Here is a 17,209-nt window from a genome sequence, read left to right as displayed (position 1 = left end):
GTTGTCATAGAAATAGTACGCAGTGACAACCATAAAATCACCTACGTTTACATTTAAGATCGAAGAGGTCGAATGGGGAATTTAGATAATATTCATAAGTTTACTCGCCTCCACTGCGATCACAAACCCGGTTGCCCAGCGGGTGATTATGAGCAAACCCTCCTGTTCTTGGGAGAGACCTTAAGTCTACCAAACTGTTACAGGCAGGTGATTGGTGATAGATAATATTCAATTTATTACGACTAGGGTCGACAAATTTTATAGAACGTGTAACAGAATTACGAAATAATATTGAAAGATGCATAAGTTATATTTCATAAGGAATCACCATGTAATAATATTAGATCAAAAGAAGCATATCTATTTTTCCATACAAAAGAATTCAAACATTCTAAGTGTTTACTTAGAACAACGCTATTGAAGATAAAAGACCGACACGCACATAGTACGGAACGCGTACCTAATAAATTGAGTCACATGATTTCAATTATGCATGTGATGTTAGGTCTGTGTCTGATTTCTTAAAGTAAAAACTAAGACCGTTGTTAACTCAAAAACTATAAGGTTTTCGGTTTCACAAATAATTCTCAGAGACTACATAATGTACCTCTGAGCCCTGTGAAGTATTATTTCGGTTTTCATTTACACGTTGTATAGAGTAATTAATATAGGGTTGATAGTTGTTTATATATGAATATTTACTATAATCATGAAATTTAATAATTATTCTATAGAACCCCTTTTCGAATAGTCTTGTTAAGTGATTACATAATATGGTAACTTTAATGCCTTAATACTGTCGTTATAGAGGTTCTAGGAGTCTAGACACCAGGATCAGGGCTCTTTCAGTGTTTAATCAGGATATGTCAAAATAACTTGGGGACCATTTTTATGACCTCGTGCACACTTATTTGTATAGCGCAACAAGGATTCTTTTTGGTCCGAAGGGTTGGAATTCCGAAATTTTGCATCCAGAAGAATGCATCCAAATTTTTACAGTATTTTCCTCAATCGACTTCTTTCATAACTCGCTTACATTTGGGTAAATTCCGCATACAGGCGACCTTTTTTATATGGTTTTGAAATCAAATCAAAAAATTTGTGACGTAAACTTTGATACTTATTGGCCTGTAACTGTTTACGTCAGAAATTGTGGTTACGATTATAATTATTAGGTCGACAAACCATAAGAGCCCTAGCCCCTAGTTCTAACAACTTATGGCTTGTGTACATCCTAGAACCAAAACTTATAATTAATCTGACCCCGATTAACTGAAATTTACACAAATAGCTGATAGCATATCCCTCAAGAATAGTATGTTTTCTATCGTGCTATCGGCCCTGACCCTGTAAGTTTCAATAGACTTTTAAGCGTTTTTCAGTAACAATTCTTCAACTATCCTAGAAGTAAGTTCTGAACAGTCCTACGGTAGCCCGCACCCAAATCGGCGTTTTTCGTTGTAGTAACTCACTACTGCATTCGGACGCGTGATCGTGAAGCCTTGAACATTCATCGTGCAGTCTTTTCTGTAAGATAAATAAATTTGCACAAATTCAGCACGGTTATGCACGAGTCAATCGATCAACATGGAGATGGAGAAAACTATGCTTGGAGAGCCATAGAAATGAGTTAGAACGTGAGTAACTGACGTTGGATTTTGTGGTAAATTTTATAGGATTTGTAGAATATTTATATGCTCGATAGTATATAGTATCGCAAAAATAGATATATACCTCGAACAAGCCTCACTTATATCTAATCAATTTACATTGTATCATCGTAACTATAATAATTATAGAATTCCCCTATGACCTAGGTATCACAAGTCACAACATCGACTGAGAAGAAAGTAAAGATATATTCTTTATCACTTGATGTTGAGATACGTAGCAGGACAATTACGGGGAACCCCAAAACATTTCTTAGTAACCCTAGTTGTTCAGGCTCTAACCTAGAAGTACTCTAGTATGATGGTGACAAATTCCTGACAAAACTCAATATTTTCGTTAAGTGCCAATATAATTTAACTGACATCTAGGTCTGGTACCTTAATTTCCTTGTTAATTATTAAAATTATTTCTGAAACTAAAGTGCAGTATGTTTGAAAATAGAATCTCTTTAATTTCCATAGACAATAATTTTCAGACTCATGTGAAATTGTGCAGAGTCGACTATAGTCCCTGGACCCGCCGGGTGCAATCAATACCATAGCAAGGCAAAGGAGCAAAAAAATAAATAGAAATTTCCATCTAGCCCCAAAATAATATATATAAATACTTAAAAAATACAGATAAACACCCACATTGAAAAACATTCATGTTCATCACAGAAACATTTTCTTGTTGTGGTAATCGAACCCACCTTGGACTCAGAGAGCAGGGTCGCTGCCAACTGCGGCAGTCAGCCGTCAAAATACAGCAATCATTGAAATATTTACTGTTTAACAATGCGGTATATAAAAATCCTGGCGCAGTAAGTACGGTAGGAATTTCGATTTTGATTTCCCGGCAGTAGAATCTTGGGAAGTTTTATTTTCTAAATTTTCTGTGGTCTGTACTTGTTGTCGTTTGGATCGTGGCAATCTCCCATCCCACTGGCAAAGACATACCGCCAAGCGATTTAGCATTTTGGTACTATGCCGCGTAGAAACCGATTATGGGTACGGGTTATATATAACCGAGCCCGATCTTAAACTGCGTAATAACTTACAACCAGCAGGGTTAACACAGGCAGGAGACAAAAATTATATCCCTTGACAAGGTATATAATTAATTTGTCCATCTGCTAAAGAACGGGAACAAGTAATAGGAGAAGTTTACCCCCGTTTATTGTCAAACATATTTTCTTTGGATATTATTCCGACTTGTGCACCATCGCTCTGAGATGTTTATCAACTCTCAGAGCGATGGCGCACAAGTCGGAGCTTTGGGAGAAGATTAGTTTTTATCCTTTTCCCGGGGAGATAGTTGTCTCCTGCCCATGCTAGCCGTGCAGGTGAGATAGGAGTCAAGGGCTACCCTGTAGAGGAAAAAAAATACTTAATTTTTAGAAGCATACCTGTAAATCAAGTGAGGATGTAAGTATAGCTGCCTGCGCCTCTAGGTCTCTGCGAACTGATCGCTCTCCTAAATTAGCAGAACCAACCACAGTCGCCCATGGGACACTGCTGCCGGGCGGATAATACCTGTAAATAAGGAAATTTTCAAAATAAACGCTTTGTTATGAAAATTAAGCTTAATTTGCTATAGTCCGCGAAAAGCAGGAGAATCTGTATACAAATACACCAAACAGATCTTCGGCAGTGTACCCTTTACGCACGTTTCGCTCCGAAACAGGAGCATCCTCAGGAGATGTTGACTTTGCAATGAATAATTTTAAGTGAATTGTTGAGCAAATAAACGCTTGGTTGCTTGAGAGTGATTGAAACCGACCTACCTAACAGTTTAGATTGCAGAAGAGGCTAACTTGTAGTGGAATAAAATAATAATAAAAAGAGTGGAGGACAGTGCCCAACTCTGGGACAAAAATTAGCTTGACGATTACGATGAACCCAGAAGAAGCAATCAAGTAAGTGTTGTTAATTTAAAAATTGCTACACACCTTTCAAAAAATATTACATGAACTGGACTTGGCTTGGTTAGCAAATGTCTCCATTTGAGGCGGTCAGAAGCTGTTTTTTAGTAGTAGTAGAGCTGTTTGTGGTAGAGCTCGTCCGGGGAAGTACTATCGCGATGCTCATTTCTGCCGCTAAGCAGCATTGTTTCAACGCTGTGTTCCGGCCCGGTGTTATTGTAGGCACATGAAGCTTAACACGCCTCAAATTGATGGACACAGGGTGGCATGATGCAGTACATGCTCCTTGCATGCTACTCGTATGTGAAGTGTTGCTCTGTTTATATTATCAGGTGGGCCATCTGCCTGGTACGTCAATTATTACTATAAAAAAGCTGCTTTTTTACAACTGAACTGAACTCCCAAAACCCTCACATCCATCTCAACTGAACCACTCTACCCAAAATTTATTTTCGCTTAGGTACCATATATTATGACCCCCACGGCAGATCTCCAATCCGGTGGTCAGATCAACTAAGAGACACTGGTGCCTGTACCTTCTATAAGGCAATACAAATGGCCAAAGACAGGACCCGATGGAGAGAGATCATATATGACAAGATTACTCGCCATAGCAGTGATAACGATCCTCAGTCATGAGGGACCGACTAAATAGAGAGACCATATATTATAATACCACCTGTCAGTAAAATCACAATCATCTTTTATAATCGTTACTACTATTGTAAATGTGAAACTCAGTTTGTTTGTCCCCACTTGTCGCCCTAACTAAGGAACCAATGAAATTGATTATTGGCGTTTGAGTTAGTGAAAAGAAGAGTAATAAAGGCCATTTTTTATCCCAGAAAAACAAACGTTTCCCACGCAATTTGTAAAAACCCATAATAAACGAGGACGAGAAAGCAGCTAGTAAGTACCTTTTAAACCAAACGTCGTCAAATCTGGCCACTGTCTCACGCTCTAGCTAAAATTACATGATTGTGGTTATAACATACTAGCCTAAGAGAAACCTTTTCAGTACCAACTTACCAAAGACCCTTAGCATGAAATGTCCAGCCTCTCCGTTCATATTCCAACATCTGTACTCTGCTTGGCTGATTATAATTTATCACTTTTTGCCAAAACCTACAAATCAAGAGACCAACATCAAATTATGTTACTAAACCGTAAGTATTTTGGTGCCATAATAAACTAATAATATAATAAATTTCAAAATAAAACAGAAAATGATCAAATTTTTATCAACTTACAGGAAAGAAGGATATCGGTTTATTACAATGTATTTGTAAGTAATATATAGTATAAGTAAAAAAAAAATATAGAACCACATCTTATCATTGACATACATTAGTCAACATGTTGTCAGACAAGAGCGCATTTGCAAATAATACAATTAAAATTAAACTTACTGTCTTGCTATTAAAGAGTATGCATGTGGAATACCGCCAGCTGGCCCTGCAGCACCCATGAAGCCATTAGCCTTAAAATAGGAGCAATAATCTTTTAGTTAACATTTCAAACCTAAACGTAGCATGCGCCAAAAATAGCATAGCTCGCTAGTGAAAAGTTTCTATAATCATACCATGGTGGTTGGCAGGCCAACAATTATTATCAGTGATAATGATTCTTGGCCTGCTCACACATTTGTGATAATAACAAGAACTGACGGCTGACGTCGGCTGACTGACGGAACATGCATTCTGATGCCCATGGGTGGACAGTGATAATTTCCTAATTCACGGAAATTGAAAAAATGGACTACATACAAGACTGTTTTATAATTTAATATTGTCTACTCAAACATAAATTCATACTTACATTCGGATGTGCCATAAGAAGGCTAATACTAGCTTTGCAATCTTTAAGTAGAATATTTGCATAATTCTCAGTTAAATTGAAATAACCAGTTGCGAGTCGAAAGTAAGAGCCTCTTGGTACTGATGATAAAATTCTGCATGTTGCCTGCTCATCTTGTGTTATATTGAATTCTCCCATTTGCAATAAGGGAAACACCCAAGTATCATATTCTAATGCTGCTGAAAAATAGAAAGCATCTGCATGTATTTCCTATAAAATGAAAAGCATACTGAACACAGGCTACCTTTGCACTAAAAAAGATTTACCAGGGTATGTGTAATGTGGCTATGGATGGAATGACCTCAACCAACCTATTGGATCAATTTGTTTTTATTGATTAGCTAAGCCTAACCAAAGCCATAAACATGTATGACTTCTAATGTTGTTTCTTACTATGCTATAGAGGTAAAGTGGTAGAGCCTAGTGAATACACCTCTTACTTTATAGAGTTTAATGTGCATTTTTTTAAACAATGTGAGGAAACCGACATGCCTGAGAGTTCTCCTTAATGTTCTCAAAGCCATGTGATATCTACCAGCACATAGCCAGCGTGGTACACTACACCCTAAGTGGTACCCATACAACAGTCAAGGTCACTAGACATGTTCAAACATGCTGTTAAAGCTCATTATCTTGAGCAATAAAGACAGTGTTTAACTCTTACTCATATTTTAGCATGTATTAGTTTATTATTTTTTTGTGGTGTCCATTGTTTTTTTTTCTATTTGTGGTTTACAAAGTCTATAAATAAAAAATAAAATAAAATAAATGTAGAGCACAATTAAATTAAAACGAAATGTTTTTACTTACATTTGTCCAAAGATTGTAATTTAGCTGTTTGGCTGTCTTTCCATCTTTTGATTATACTGGAAATACTTTGACTAAGCTCCTTCACAATTACATTTTTGTCTTGAGATATAACATTACTTACTTTACCATCTTGCTTGCTATATTTAACAACCTCATCTAGAAGAGAAAAGTTTTAATTATTATTTTAAATGTGACAAATGATATAATACATACTACAATAAGCTATAATACATCTATGGCAAGCATGGTTCATAGAACAAGCTTCAAAAGGCAAAACCAACTTATGCTTTAGCTTACTGGAACATCTCTACAGGATTAGTTTTACCTGATAGGAGGGTTTTTAATAACAGAAATACTACATATGGTTCTACCCTATTTTACATTTCCTTGTTATGTATACAATTTTTTTGTTTTTATAACATACCTAAGCACAAAAACAAAAACTTATAAAAACTTATTTTTGCTATGTTTTATTTCAAACACTTGGTTTTTTTATTTAAGAATATATTCTATACACTAAAGAGCACTGAAGGTTTGCTTACATTATAATACAAGTGTGAATAAGCTGAGTATTTATATCAAATGACATTGTAAAAATAACTTACTGGCTTCATACCTATTATTTCACAGTAAAAATTTGATAAATCATCATCCACAATCTCTATGTATCTGTCTTGCCGTTGATTAAAATAGTCATCGGAGCAGTTTGCTCCACTCAATATAACCGAATCATCAGTGATATATAACTTCATATGTTGAAGCCCTACAATCTCATTATATCGAGAGGGAAGGACTTTAGACCAAACACCCTGAAGTCTTGGAGTTTGGTACAGTGATAAATGGCATCTGTCGGAAAAACCGTTTGTGAATTGCCGAAATAAAGTTTGCGAGTTAACTTCACCTCGAGTACCTCGTTGATTGTCTAGTAAGACTTTGAAGTTCAAATCTTTTGCAACCTTAACATTGTCCATAGTAACCTCTAATAACTTCTTCTCTAAATCCCCAATACCGATGTATAAACTAGCCATGGATATCCTACGCTTTGCATTATGGAATCTCTCGCAAAGCACATCGTAAAACTTACTAGGCTCAGTTATAATATTTATTTTAGAGGCATTAACAGGAAAACAAGGTGCTAAGTTAAACATCCAGTTGAAATGCTGTAGTTCCGATGGTTTAAATCGGTAAGACATTTTGAAGATAAAGAGCAAATAAATGCGTGAACTTTTCAACTTAGTACAAAGTATTCATCATTTAAACATATTCATTTGATAATTTCTTTCTTATTACATACTTTTGTAATTGCCTAGCCCCAATCAATTCCCTATGAAATGTGAAATAGAAACGTCAACCACTTAAATAAACGTCAACTGTCAAGCAATAACAGGGTTGACAGTATTTTTTATAAAATATAAAAAAAAATATTCAACCCTCTTATAGCTGGCTCTGGGATCTAGCCCTGAGCCCTTATCTTATGGTTGACATTATTGAAACTAAAGAACACAGACCAATGTAGCCAAGACAACTGCTTATTCTTAAACGTGGAATACTTCTTGATTTAATTTACTATACTACTGGAACAGTCTTAGCTGTCCTAACGACTCTGCGTTCATAACGTCGATGTTTGTATCTTCTGCGTACTGGTTTTTATTTTGTATGATGAGTAGATTATTTAACAACTTTTTTGACTAAACTACGAATGTGAACCTGAAATACCTAACCTTTGTTTTTCTCGTGGGGAAATCCTCATGGATACCACCGCGGCACGGGAAGGCACGGTAAATATGTCGGACTCGAACAGACTAAAACCCCACAGTGGTCCAAAGAGTCGCCTGGTGGCTGGGCAACGGGAAAGTTTTTGCACACATCCGCGACAAGAAATATCTAACCTAACCTTACCATTATATCATTCAAACGGATGATATGTTGCACTGAAGTTCATTATCCTACATAACACGCCTTTGTTTACTTCTTTATTTTTTTCTGCGCAAAGGCTTTCGCGAGTCAGCCAATTTCTTACAGCTTGATTTAAAAAAAGAAAATTGTCATTCACGCGCGTGCACAGCTGAACGCCCAACGCCGTACAAAAAAGTAGGTTATTCAAATCCCCGCCATTTTTCTCTGATTTTTTTATTGTCTTGTTTACAAAAAAAATTGCGATTCAGGTTTTGACAGCACAACGCCGATATTTTTATATTTATAATTATATCTGTCGAATTCCATATAAATTAGTGAAGTGGTAAGGATAAAATCAATTTCGCAGAGTCCATCGGGATAGGGACATTCTAACATTAAAGAACATATTCCAGTGCATTAGAATAATTGCACTATACAGAATGTGTAGTCTCTTTCTCGTATTATTGGTAAGACTATGAATATTCTTCTACGGCCTGGCCGACACCACCTCTTTAACAGATATTTCGTTAGAGATATATTTAGTTTTAAAGTGCACCAACCGTCGGAAAATAGTCCCTTGTGCCATCCCATAGGTTTCCATCAAAGTATAACGATAGCTTGATTTGTGATACAAAAAACTTATATGCGTCATGTTTCTTTTAATAAAGATTTTACGTAAACAGAAGTTTTCGTATGTTTTTCTCTTAACAGAGTTAACTATATGCAACTTTGTCGTATTTCTGTGAACATTCGTTATGAACAAATGAGTGATATTTTTCTATTCGCCGCGCGCCGCCCTAAATTTTCCTTCGAATCTGTTACGTTTCCCGATACGATTTTGGTACCTTTCTTTGTACTACCTTCCATCCTTCATTTGTTAAATACATAATACGGTCCCTGACTATACCCGCATAAGACTGATTTGTCTATGTTCCAAAAGGCGCACGTTCATATGCGCGCACAAGCACACACTAGTGTTAATCTGACTATTACATATCGATGAAACTGAAAAATTTTACTCATTTCATACTCAAATCAGCATCATCACCTCAACCATAGAGCCTCTACTGCTAGACATACATAAAACAAGTATAAAAGTTCTAGTCCCATTTCAACCTAGCCTATAGGTAATAGGTAATATAGTTGTATAGTTGTTATAGTAATATAGTTATTATTTTTGCTAAGTAGATATTGAGAGAGTATTGTGTGTAGTATCAATAATACATTTTGAAACAGTTTATTTTTATAATCGGCCGAATTCGAATAAACCGAATAGTAATATAAAATCTGTAACTTTATGACCTTAATGTACAATACATGTTTGTTGCTTGAACAACCACGCATAAACGGCTGATAGGATTTGTTTTAAATAAAAATCAATATTTTTATCGCACTAAAAAAAGGGATTGATAATTCAAAGGATCGCGGGGAAAACCTATTATATATTTAGAAAAACTAAAATTAAATTATGTTTTAGAATATTTATTATTTTATTTCAAAATTAGACGATGATTTTTTTTTTTATTATTTAAAACCATATTATAATGATTTTATTATGATACCTAGGTATATATAATAATATTATGCTTTTATATCTTATGATGGACGATATTCATCTTCCAGAATTTGGTTATGTTCTATTCCATAGAATATTTTGTTTGATTTAATATAAGCCCAGGACATTCTCTTTGAGCTGAAATAAATGCCAACGTCACCATTTTTGGATAATGTAATGGCGCCTGCGGTGTTTTTCAGGCGATTGGTCATTCCTGCAAAAACAGTTCACGTTTCATTATCAGTTTAAAGTAAACAAAGCTAAATTTATTATGATAAAGTTAACAAACTACCCTTTTATTTCAAATTTCAATCGAACAGTGCAATAAAAAAAAAATTACCAGTAACTGCTTCTTTAGTTGCAGTGTTGGCATCCGTACCATTTTCCATTAGTTTAATAATGCTATGAGCCAAGCAATATTTGAGAATAGACTCGCCATGTCCTGTATAAAATTCCAAATATATTATTATTTTATCCAATTATGATCTACAAGCAAGGTGATTGACTATAGAACAAACCTGTAGTAGAAACTCCACCTATGTTATCATCTGCATAAGTTCCACTACCAATTAATGGCGTATCGCCAATACGCCCCACAGCTTTGCCACTCATACCTCCTGTGCTTGTGGCAACAGCAATGTGCCCATATTTATCTATCGCCACAGCACCCACAGTTCCTACACCACCCTGTTGTTTTAAACGAATAATTTTATGTAACTCCAGCACTATTTAATATACGAAAAGAAAAGTCATTGACTAATTTAACACGAAATCAGGCAATAAGTTATTTTATATGTAGGAGATGTCAGCTAACAATAGGTTTAAAAAAAAACTTCTGAGGGAGTAAAATTGGGTTGTAAAAGTATGAAAGTTGCATCCTATGTGTTTGTAGAGACACGGTTGATAAAAAAATACATTAATTTTTTTTTGGAAAATCCACTAGTATTAAATAATTTTCAAAAGGCATTTAATCCGGAATCCTTGAACATTTGGCATTTGCTATTAGTATTCTTAAACGGGAAAACAGAAATTCTATGATCATAGCCATGCGCGCTAGCACCATATACAATACGTAACAAATAATAGCCTGTAACTGTAAGTACCTCATTCTTCATACCAATCTCAGTTCTGCCTAATTCGCCATGTTGTAAAAATTCTTCAAGAGCATTTTTTGCATTCTCAGAAATTAAGCTCTCCGGAGGAACAGTTGTGAAACCCTGTATAGGAAATATTATTATACATAGTAATAACAAAAATACTAAATTGAATACAGTAGACCTTTTTACATTAGGTACCTTGTCTAATGCGAATAATTTTGCACCTTCTCCGCCTATAAATGAATGTGGAGAGTCAGTAAGAACCTTATATGCGATGCTTATAGGATGAGGAAAGTCTTTAACCAGCGTTACTGCCCCCGCGTTGAGATCTTCTCCGCGCATTATGCTTGCTTCCATGGCCACTTCACCACGTAAATTTAAAACCGATCCATAACCTACAATAAATAAGTATTTATGTAATCAGTAGGGCGATTATGTTTTGTGTAAGGTTATAAAATAAAGATTTTAAAGTAAGATTTTCGTGGTTAATCAACATTTCTGCGATGATTCGGTTCATTAGCCAACACCCTACTGCCCTATAATAAATAAAGGCATATATTAAAAACCTTACACAAAGGGTAATAAACCACGATAATATTATGGGATTTGTCGATATTTCGACCCAGTTGCATGGATCGTGGTTATAACCGAGTCCCGTCGTAAGCACGATTCATTCAACTGGTTTGAAATATTGTGATGCATCTCGTATGTCTATAATAAATAAAATTGCTTGCTTGCTTTTACTAATGATATATACTATATTCCTTGTACATACCAGCGTTGAAGTTTTCATCATCTTCCATAGATAAAACGGCTGCTTCAACTGCATCCAACGCACTTCCACCTTGTGCTAATATTTTATGACCGGCAATCACTGCAACTTTAACTCCATCTAGTTTACCTTTTACACGGTTTTGAGGAATATCTCCAGCGCCACCATGGATTAATATTATTGGCTCCATTGCAAAGTACCCGCTATAATTTAAAATACAAATGAATGTTTAAATCTGTTCATTTAGTTACGAGATTTATGTAAAGTCGAATTAGCACCGCCATTCGAAAACACAGTTACCCTGACTGATTTTGCCACGGAGAAGATAGATTCCAGAGAGATTTTCCAACTACGCGTTAGATATTATTGTGTACAAATGTGTGCGCAAACGCAGGTGCACTCTCTATTTCCTCACTCTCACTGTCCGATGGGACCGAACAAGGCATGACATTTTTGTATGCCAACATGCGCTAAATAAACTCTACCTATTCGTTTTTATTATTTTTCAACATATTTTCTTGATTTAATCGTATTAATTATAAATACCTATGACAACTAAATTTAAAAACTCTATTCTCATTTAATTTCTACTTATTATTTGATACACTTTTATTGATTGAGTGCACTAGTATATATATATATATATATATATATATATTTATTTTTTAATTATCTTCACCTTATAAAGTAATGAAATGATTATATTAAATTAAGCAGATGAGCAGATTCGGTTTGGTGATAGGTATATCAAATGCCTATTAGCTTAAACCATCTCTAAATGATAAAAAAAGATTCATCAATTAAAAAAGAATCAACATCAATAAACACTTGTATATAATCGTTTCTAATATTATGAAATGCTTATAAAAAAACACCTTAATTCAGACAGATAGATCACTTACTTAATCAGAAACAACAGTGAAGTCCATAATGTAATCGAATGCATTTCTCGCTTATTTTGCTTCTAACTAAGCAAAATAATTTTGCCTGAGGTCTTCTCTTGGCTATACTAATAAAAAAATGATCTTACACAAGTGTATTGTAATAATTATTAAAGACTTTGTTGCGATCTGATCAAGAGGTCGATATTTAGGTGTGTACGGTTATCTTATCGTATCTCATCCTCTTCATACGCTTGTGATGTGAGGAAAATATTCCCTTTGATCTAGATAAAGTAAAGTAGGTACTAACGATTTCCTATTTTATTACTTGTGATGTAATCTAAAAGAGATAGGCAAACAAAATATTCTTGAAGTAAATAGCTTTAAATAATATGCAAACAGTAAGTTTGAAGGTTCGTTTTCTTGTCATCATCTAGGAAACATGAAGAACTAGCTGTTGCCCGCGACTTCGTCTGCGTTTGACTTTGTTTTTTGATGTGGTATTAAATTTGTTTGCAGATCAAAAAAAAATTAAAGTATTCAGTATCGCTAGGCCTTAAATGAGGGGTTTGCTGCTGTCCGCTGAGTAGTTCTGTCCTCTATCTCCAACTACATTCAGATCTACACAAAGTTTGGACAAAATTAAACACATTTTATAACCTCTATAGTACAAAAATAATTATTTAAATCGGTAATAATTTGTCGGAGTCATGGTGTAAAATCGTCAAACTCTCATCCCCTCTCCCAAAGGAACCGCTTAATGTCGGGATAAAAAGTATCCTATATTACTTCTATTACCTCGAAGAATATGTTTCCAAAGTTTCATGATAATCGGTTCAGTAGTTTTTACGTGAAAGCGTAACAAAGAAACTTACATTCACATTTATAATATTAGTAGGGATTACTTGTCCTGACTGATCTTTCAACTTAAGCCTAAAGCACTGGACTAAGAACTCAAAATTATGACAGTAGATTTATTATTTGTCGTAAACTTCATTAGGAACAGAGTCCATCATTTTTAAGTTATATCCAGGTTTCCTCGTCCATTTTTAAGTAAAATCTATGGAACTTGATAATGTGCTTTTAATCTATATATATATAATGAAAATGGTCTTCGTTTGAGGCTCAATCACGCCTAAACCACTGATCGTATCGACATGAAACTACCACCATTCGATGCGAAATTTTTCCTAGATGGTTTATGGCTATCTATTTTTTGAATTCCAACATTCCTTCATTTTTTTATTGCTGTTTTACTTTTATGAACATTTATCCCGCTAATAAAAACAAAAGATAAGCATTTTCTCTTGATTCTTTTGTTTTCATGGATTTCAACAGAGTGTATTAAACGGATTATGGTTTTTTACATTCAGCTAAGAATCTACTCACGGTAGTGGAGAACGGCTGGACCAATTGGGCTTTTTTTTTATCTTCAGAATTGTCAGGAGAAAGTTTTGTATGTAAGAAAATTTTAAAAAAGCCCGATAAAAAGTTAAAATTTAGTTAATTCCCATCTATATAGTCACTCACCACGAAATCTCGGGAACCATAAGACTTAGAAACGTGAAACTTGGTAGGAATATTACTTTTGCTATGTAGAGGTCAGCTATGAATAGATTTTAAGAAATTCATTCCCCAAAGGGGATTGCGGGAGCGTTAACAATGAACAATTCCCGTTTTTAAACTATAGCTCCTATAGACTTCAAATTTGGTAGGAATCTTCTGTAAGAGGTGTAGAAATAGGCTATGAACGAATTTTACGATAGCTCACCCCACAGGGGGTTGCGGAGGTGGGTATTAACAATTAATATTTTTAATTCTCCAGCTAAAGCTCCTACAAGCTCCAAATTTTGTAGGAATTTTCTATAAGTGATGTAAAAATGATTTATGAACAAATTTTACGATATCCCACCCCAAAAAAGATTGCGGGGGCGTTAACAATGAAAATTTTCAATTTCCAAGCGATAGCTCCTATAGACTCCAAATTTAGTGAGAGTGTTCTATATGTAATATAAAAATGATCTTCGAGCGGATTTTACAATGAATCACCTCCAATAAGGTTCGCGGGCGTGGGTGTTAACAATAAAAAATTTCAATTTCGAAATATAGCTTCTAAAAATTCTAAATATGGTAGGAATCTTTTATTATTCACATAAAGAACATCTCAAAATGGATTTCAATAAAGTCTACTTCCGACAGGAATTGCGGGGGTGGGTGTTAAAATCTAAAATTTTTTTTCTAACCTGTAACTTCTACAGACTCCAAATTTGGTGGGGATCTTCGTGTATGTAGGGATATTCGTGTATTTCCTTACAACAATCGTCTTTTTGGCAGCGGAGAAAAAGTCATTGAGAGGTTTCAAAAACTTAACTTTACATGTAGCTATCCAATCAACGGACTAAGAATTTTACATTCATTTTACTTTTGCAGACTACATAACCGACGAATTCTTTTATTGCGGGATCGCGGAAATGTAACAGATTAAAATGAATGCATTTTCCAAGCACATGAGATGTGGAAAAGAAATTTAGTTACTTATTCCAATAGAATTCATAGAAAACATGCACAATTAATTTTCTATAAAAAATTGATGTCACGGAGAAAATTTTAGTTAACAGAAAATTCGTCGCACTTGAACCTAGACAGATTTCAACTTCACATATGAGACTTGCAATGACTTTAACTTAAACTTTCAATGCTCATTTCAAATTTTTTTCTTCATGTCAATTATTATTAATTTTTGGAAGAAAGGCACGGAAATGTTATAATGATTGCACATTGAAAGTTACAATGAATATTAGTGAGAAAAATCACCTGGATGAAAGATACAGGCTAAATCGATGGAATTTGGAATTTGAGTAAGTCTAAACAATATCGATGCTTACAGTTCTATCCGCGGGGCCTATTTATGTTCATACAAAAATAAAAAAAAGGAGAATAATAAAAATATGAAAAAAATAAATAAAAATGAAACATAAAATGTAATTTATTTCCTTTTTCAATTCGCCCAGCGAAGCGGGCTGGAAACGGCTAGTTCAATATAAAGAATTTCGTGATTGACACTTTTAGTAAATTCTAATACCATCCAAGGGCAAGGTATATTAATATACCTATAGGGTATATAGGTGTTGACAGTTTTTTGGGACTACCGGTCGGGTCGAGTAGTCGGGTTTGAAAATGTTCTACACATTTACCATAAAATGAGAAATTGAGAAAGTTTGTGAGCTAGCAACATTCCGCTGGTAAAAGTAAGACGTGCGCGGGGCGTTGTCACTGTTTTTTGAAAACACTGCACTGCACTGCACTGTATACAATAATGGCTGAATGAGGATTCTGTATGTTCTCAATTCTGTGAGATGAGCGATGCAACGCGGATAAATTGGTCCCTTACAAACTTATATTCTATGACTTTAGAAAAAAAGTTAGCATAGATTACACAGAACTTAAACTTAACGTAATTAACAAATACCTTTTTGATAATAAACTAAAAAACTAGCTCTGTTTGTAAAGGTTTATTGCTAAGACCTAATACACGTACTTTACGCTCGGACAATACATGGTATATATATTATATAAAACAAAATATTTTTTGATTGACTGTTTTACACGATTCAGTAAAATTTTCTAGGTAAAAATAAATGACAAAGTTCCCTATTACGAAAATTTTAAGTATGTTGTTCTTTTTAACTATTATTAATAAAAAATAAATAATAGTACATATTCATATGCAGAAATTAATAAATAATTTACATACATTTGGACACAAACATAATAATATGACAGAAGCGTGTGGACGGACCGCTCGCGCTCGTCACCCGCCACTTTGTTGATATTTTCCAAAAAACGGCCCTCTTGGACGACCGTCGACGACGAGGCGAAGCGAGTGAGCACGATGCGAGACGTGCTGCCACTCTTTATGCTCGCTTCACTCGTCGAGCGTGTGGACGTGACATTATTTTTATTTTTCAGTCTAGTTGACAAACTTGTAATACCATTGGGTATTATTTATTACCTATTTATTTTAGATTTTATGTTCGTCAACTTTGAAGATAATGATTATAGTTATTTTTTCGAAGTTATTTTTACCAATAAACAAAAATCTCTTTAAGAATATAGGTACAAGTTTAGCTTTCATAATATAATACCCGATTTGGACTAGTTATCTCATTTTAAAATTAAAATGTTTCCCCTTTAAATGTAAATTATTTTGGTTTCTTTATCCAAATTTTATTATGTTGGGCCTTAACTGCCTTAGGTAAGTTCCCAAACTGTATGTCAATAGCGGACGGACGCGTATGGACAAAGACGCTCCTGCAATAATCCTGCATGATCAATTTTTATCACTTTCTTACGGAACCCTAAACAAAACGAAAATCCCCAAAAACTTTTACAAGCGCCATAAGTCTATCAGTTGGTGATGAATCTACTAAATACTAATTACCAATCCTTTTGAAGTTTTGTCTACTGTTAAAGGTCAATAAGTTTTTGATAAAAAAAAGTGAACTTAATTCTTGAATTCAGCTTACCACCCACAGATTAATATGATGAGGATACTACTACCAGCTAGTACAGCTACTATCACAGACTACTATCACCATAATATTATTATATTTGAGATATAAAGTAATGAAGTGAAGACAGAAAATAGATTAATATATTTTGACTATTAGCTTTTTTTTTTTATAAATCTCAATCCAAAGATAAAGTACAACTGCAAAAACCAAATAACCGGTATAAGAAAAACCGGTAAAAACCTATTTTAAAATT

The 17,209-nt window shown here is 34.5% G+C and overlaps 2 protein-coding genes across 6 annotated transcripts; both read right to left on the bottom strand.

The window, feature by feature from the left end:
• Positions 1-448: 448 nt before the first annotated feature.
• Positions 449-7,578, bottom strand: LOC120629210 (CDP-diacylglycerol--glycerol-3-phosphate 3-phosphatidyltransferase, mitochondrial). Of its 2 annotated transcripts, none has more exons than XM_039898069.1 (7): positions 6,858-7,578; positions 6,242-6,397; positions 5,393-5,610; positions 4,984-5,054; positions 4,604-4,699; positions 3,059-3,185; positions 449-1,527 (listed from the first exon to the last, which is right to left on the bottom strand). In XM_039898069.1, exons 1-7 carry the CDS (start codon positions 7,432-7,434, stop codon positions 1,402-1,404), a joined length of 1,371 nt encoding a protein of 456 aa, XP_039754003.1. In that variant the 5' UTR covers positions 7,435-7,578; the 3' UTR covers positions 449-1,401. The 2 variants fall into 2 exon arrangements, with proteins under 2 accessions (XP_039754003.1, XP_039754004.1); XM_039898070.1 differs by having other exon boundaries at positions 5,393-5,607.
• A 2,114-nt stretch (positions 7,579-9,692) lies between these two features.
• On the bottom strand, positions 9,693-17,090 carry LOC120629573 (probable isoaspartyl peptidase/L-asparaginase GA20639). Of its 4 annotated transcripts, none has more exons than XM_039898538.1 (8): positions 16,969-17,050; positions 12,464-12,570; positions 11,565-11,764; positions 10,988-11,184; positions 10,796-10,909; positions 10,211-10,379; positions 10,033-10,134; positions 9,693-9,906 (listed from the first exon to the last, which is right to left on the bottom strand). In XM_039898538.1, the coding sequence occupies exons 2-8, from the start codon at positions 12,505-12,507 to the stop codon at positions 9,734-9,736; spliced, it is 999 nt and encodes a 332-aa protein (XP_039754472.1). In that variant the 5' UTR covers positions 12,508-12,570; positions 16,969-17,050; the 3' UTR covers positions 9,693-9,733. The 4 variants fall into 4 exon arrangements, with proteins under 4 accessions (XP_039754472.1, XP_039754473.1, XP_039754474.1 ...); XM_039898539.1 differs by having other exon boundaries at positions 12,464-12,782; positions 16,969-17,041; XM_039898540.1 differs by lacking the exon at positions 12,464-12,570 and having other exon boundaries at positions 16,969-17,090.
• Positions 17,091-17,209: the final 119 nt, after the last annotated feature.

Source organism: Pararge aegeria, chromosome 14, assembly GCF_905163445.1.
Source record: "Pararge aegeria chromosome 14, ilParAegt1.1, whole genome shotgun sequence".
Taxonomy (NCBI): Eukaryota; Metazoa; Arthropoda; class Insecta; order Lepidoptera; family Nymphalidae; genus Pararge; species Pararge aegeria.
This window is presented reverse-complemented; position numbering and strand designations above follow the sequence as displayed.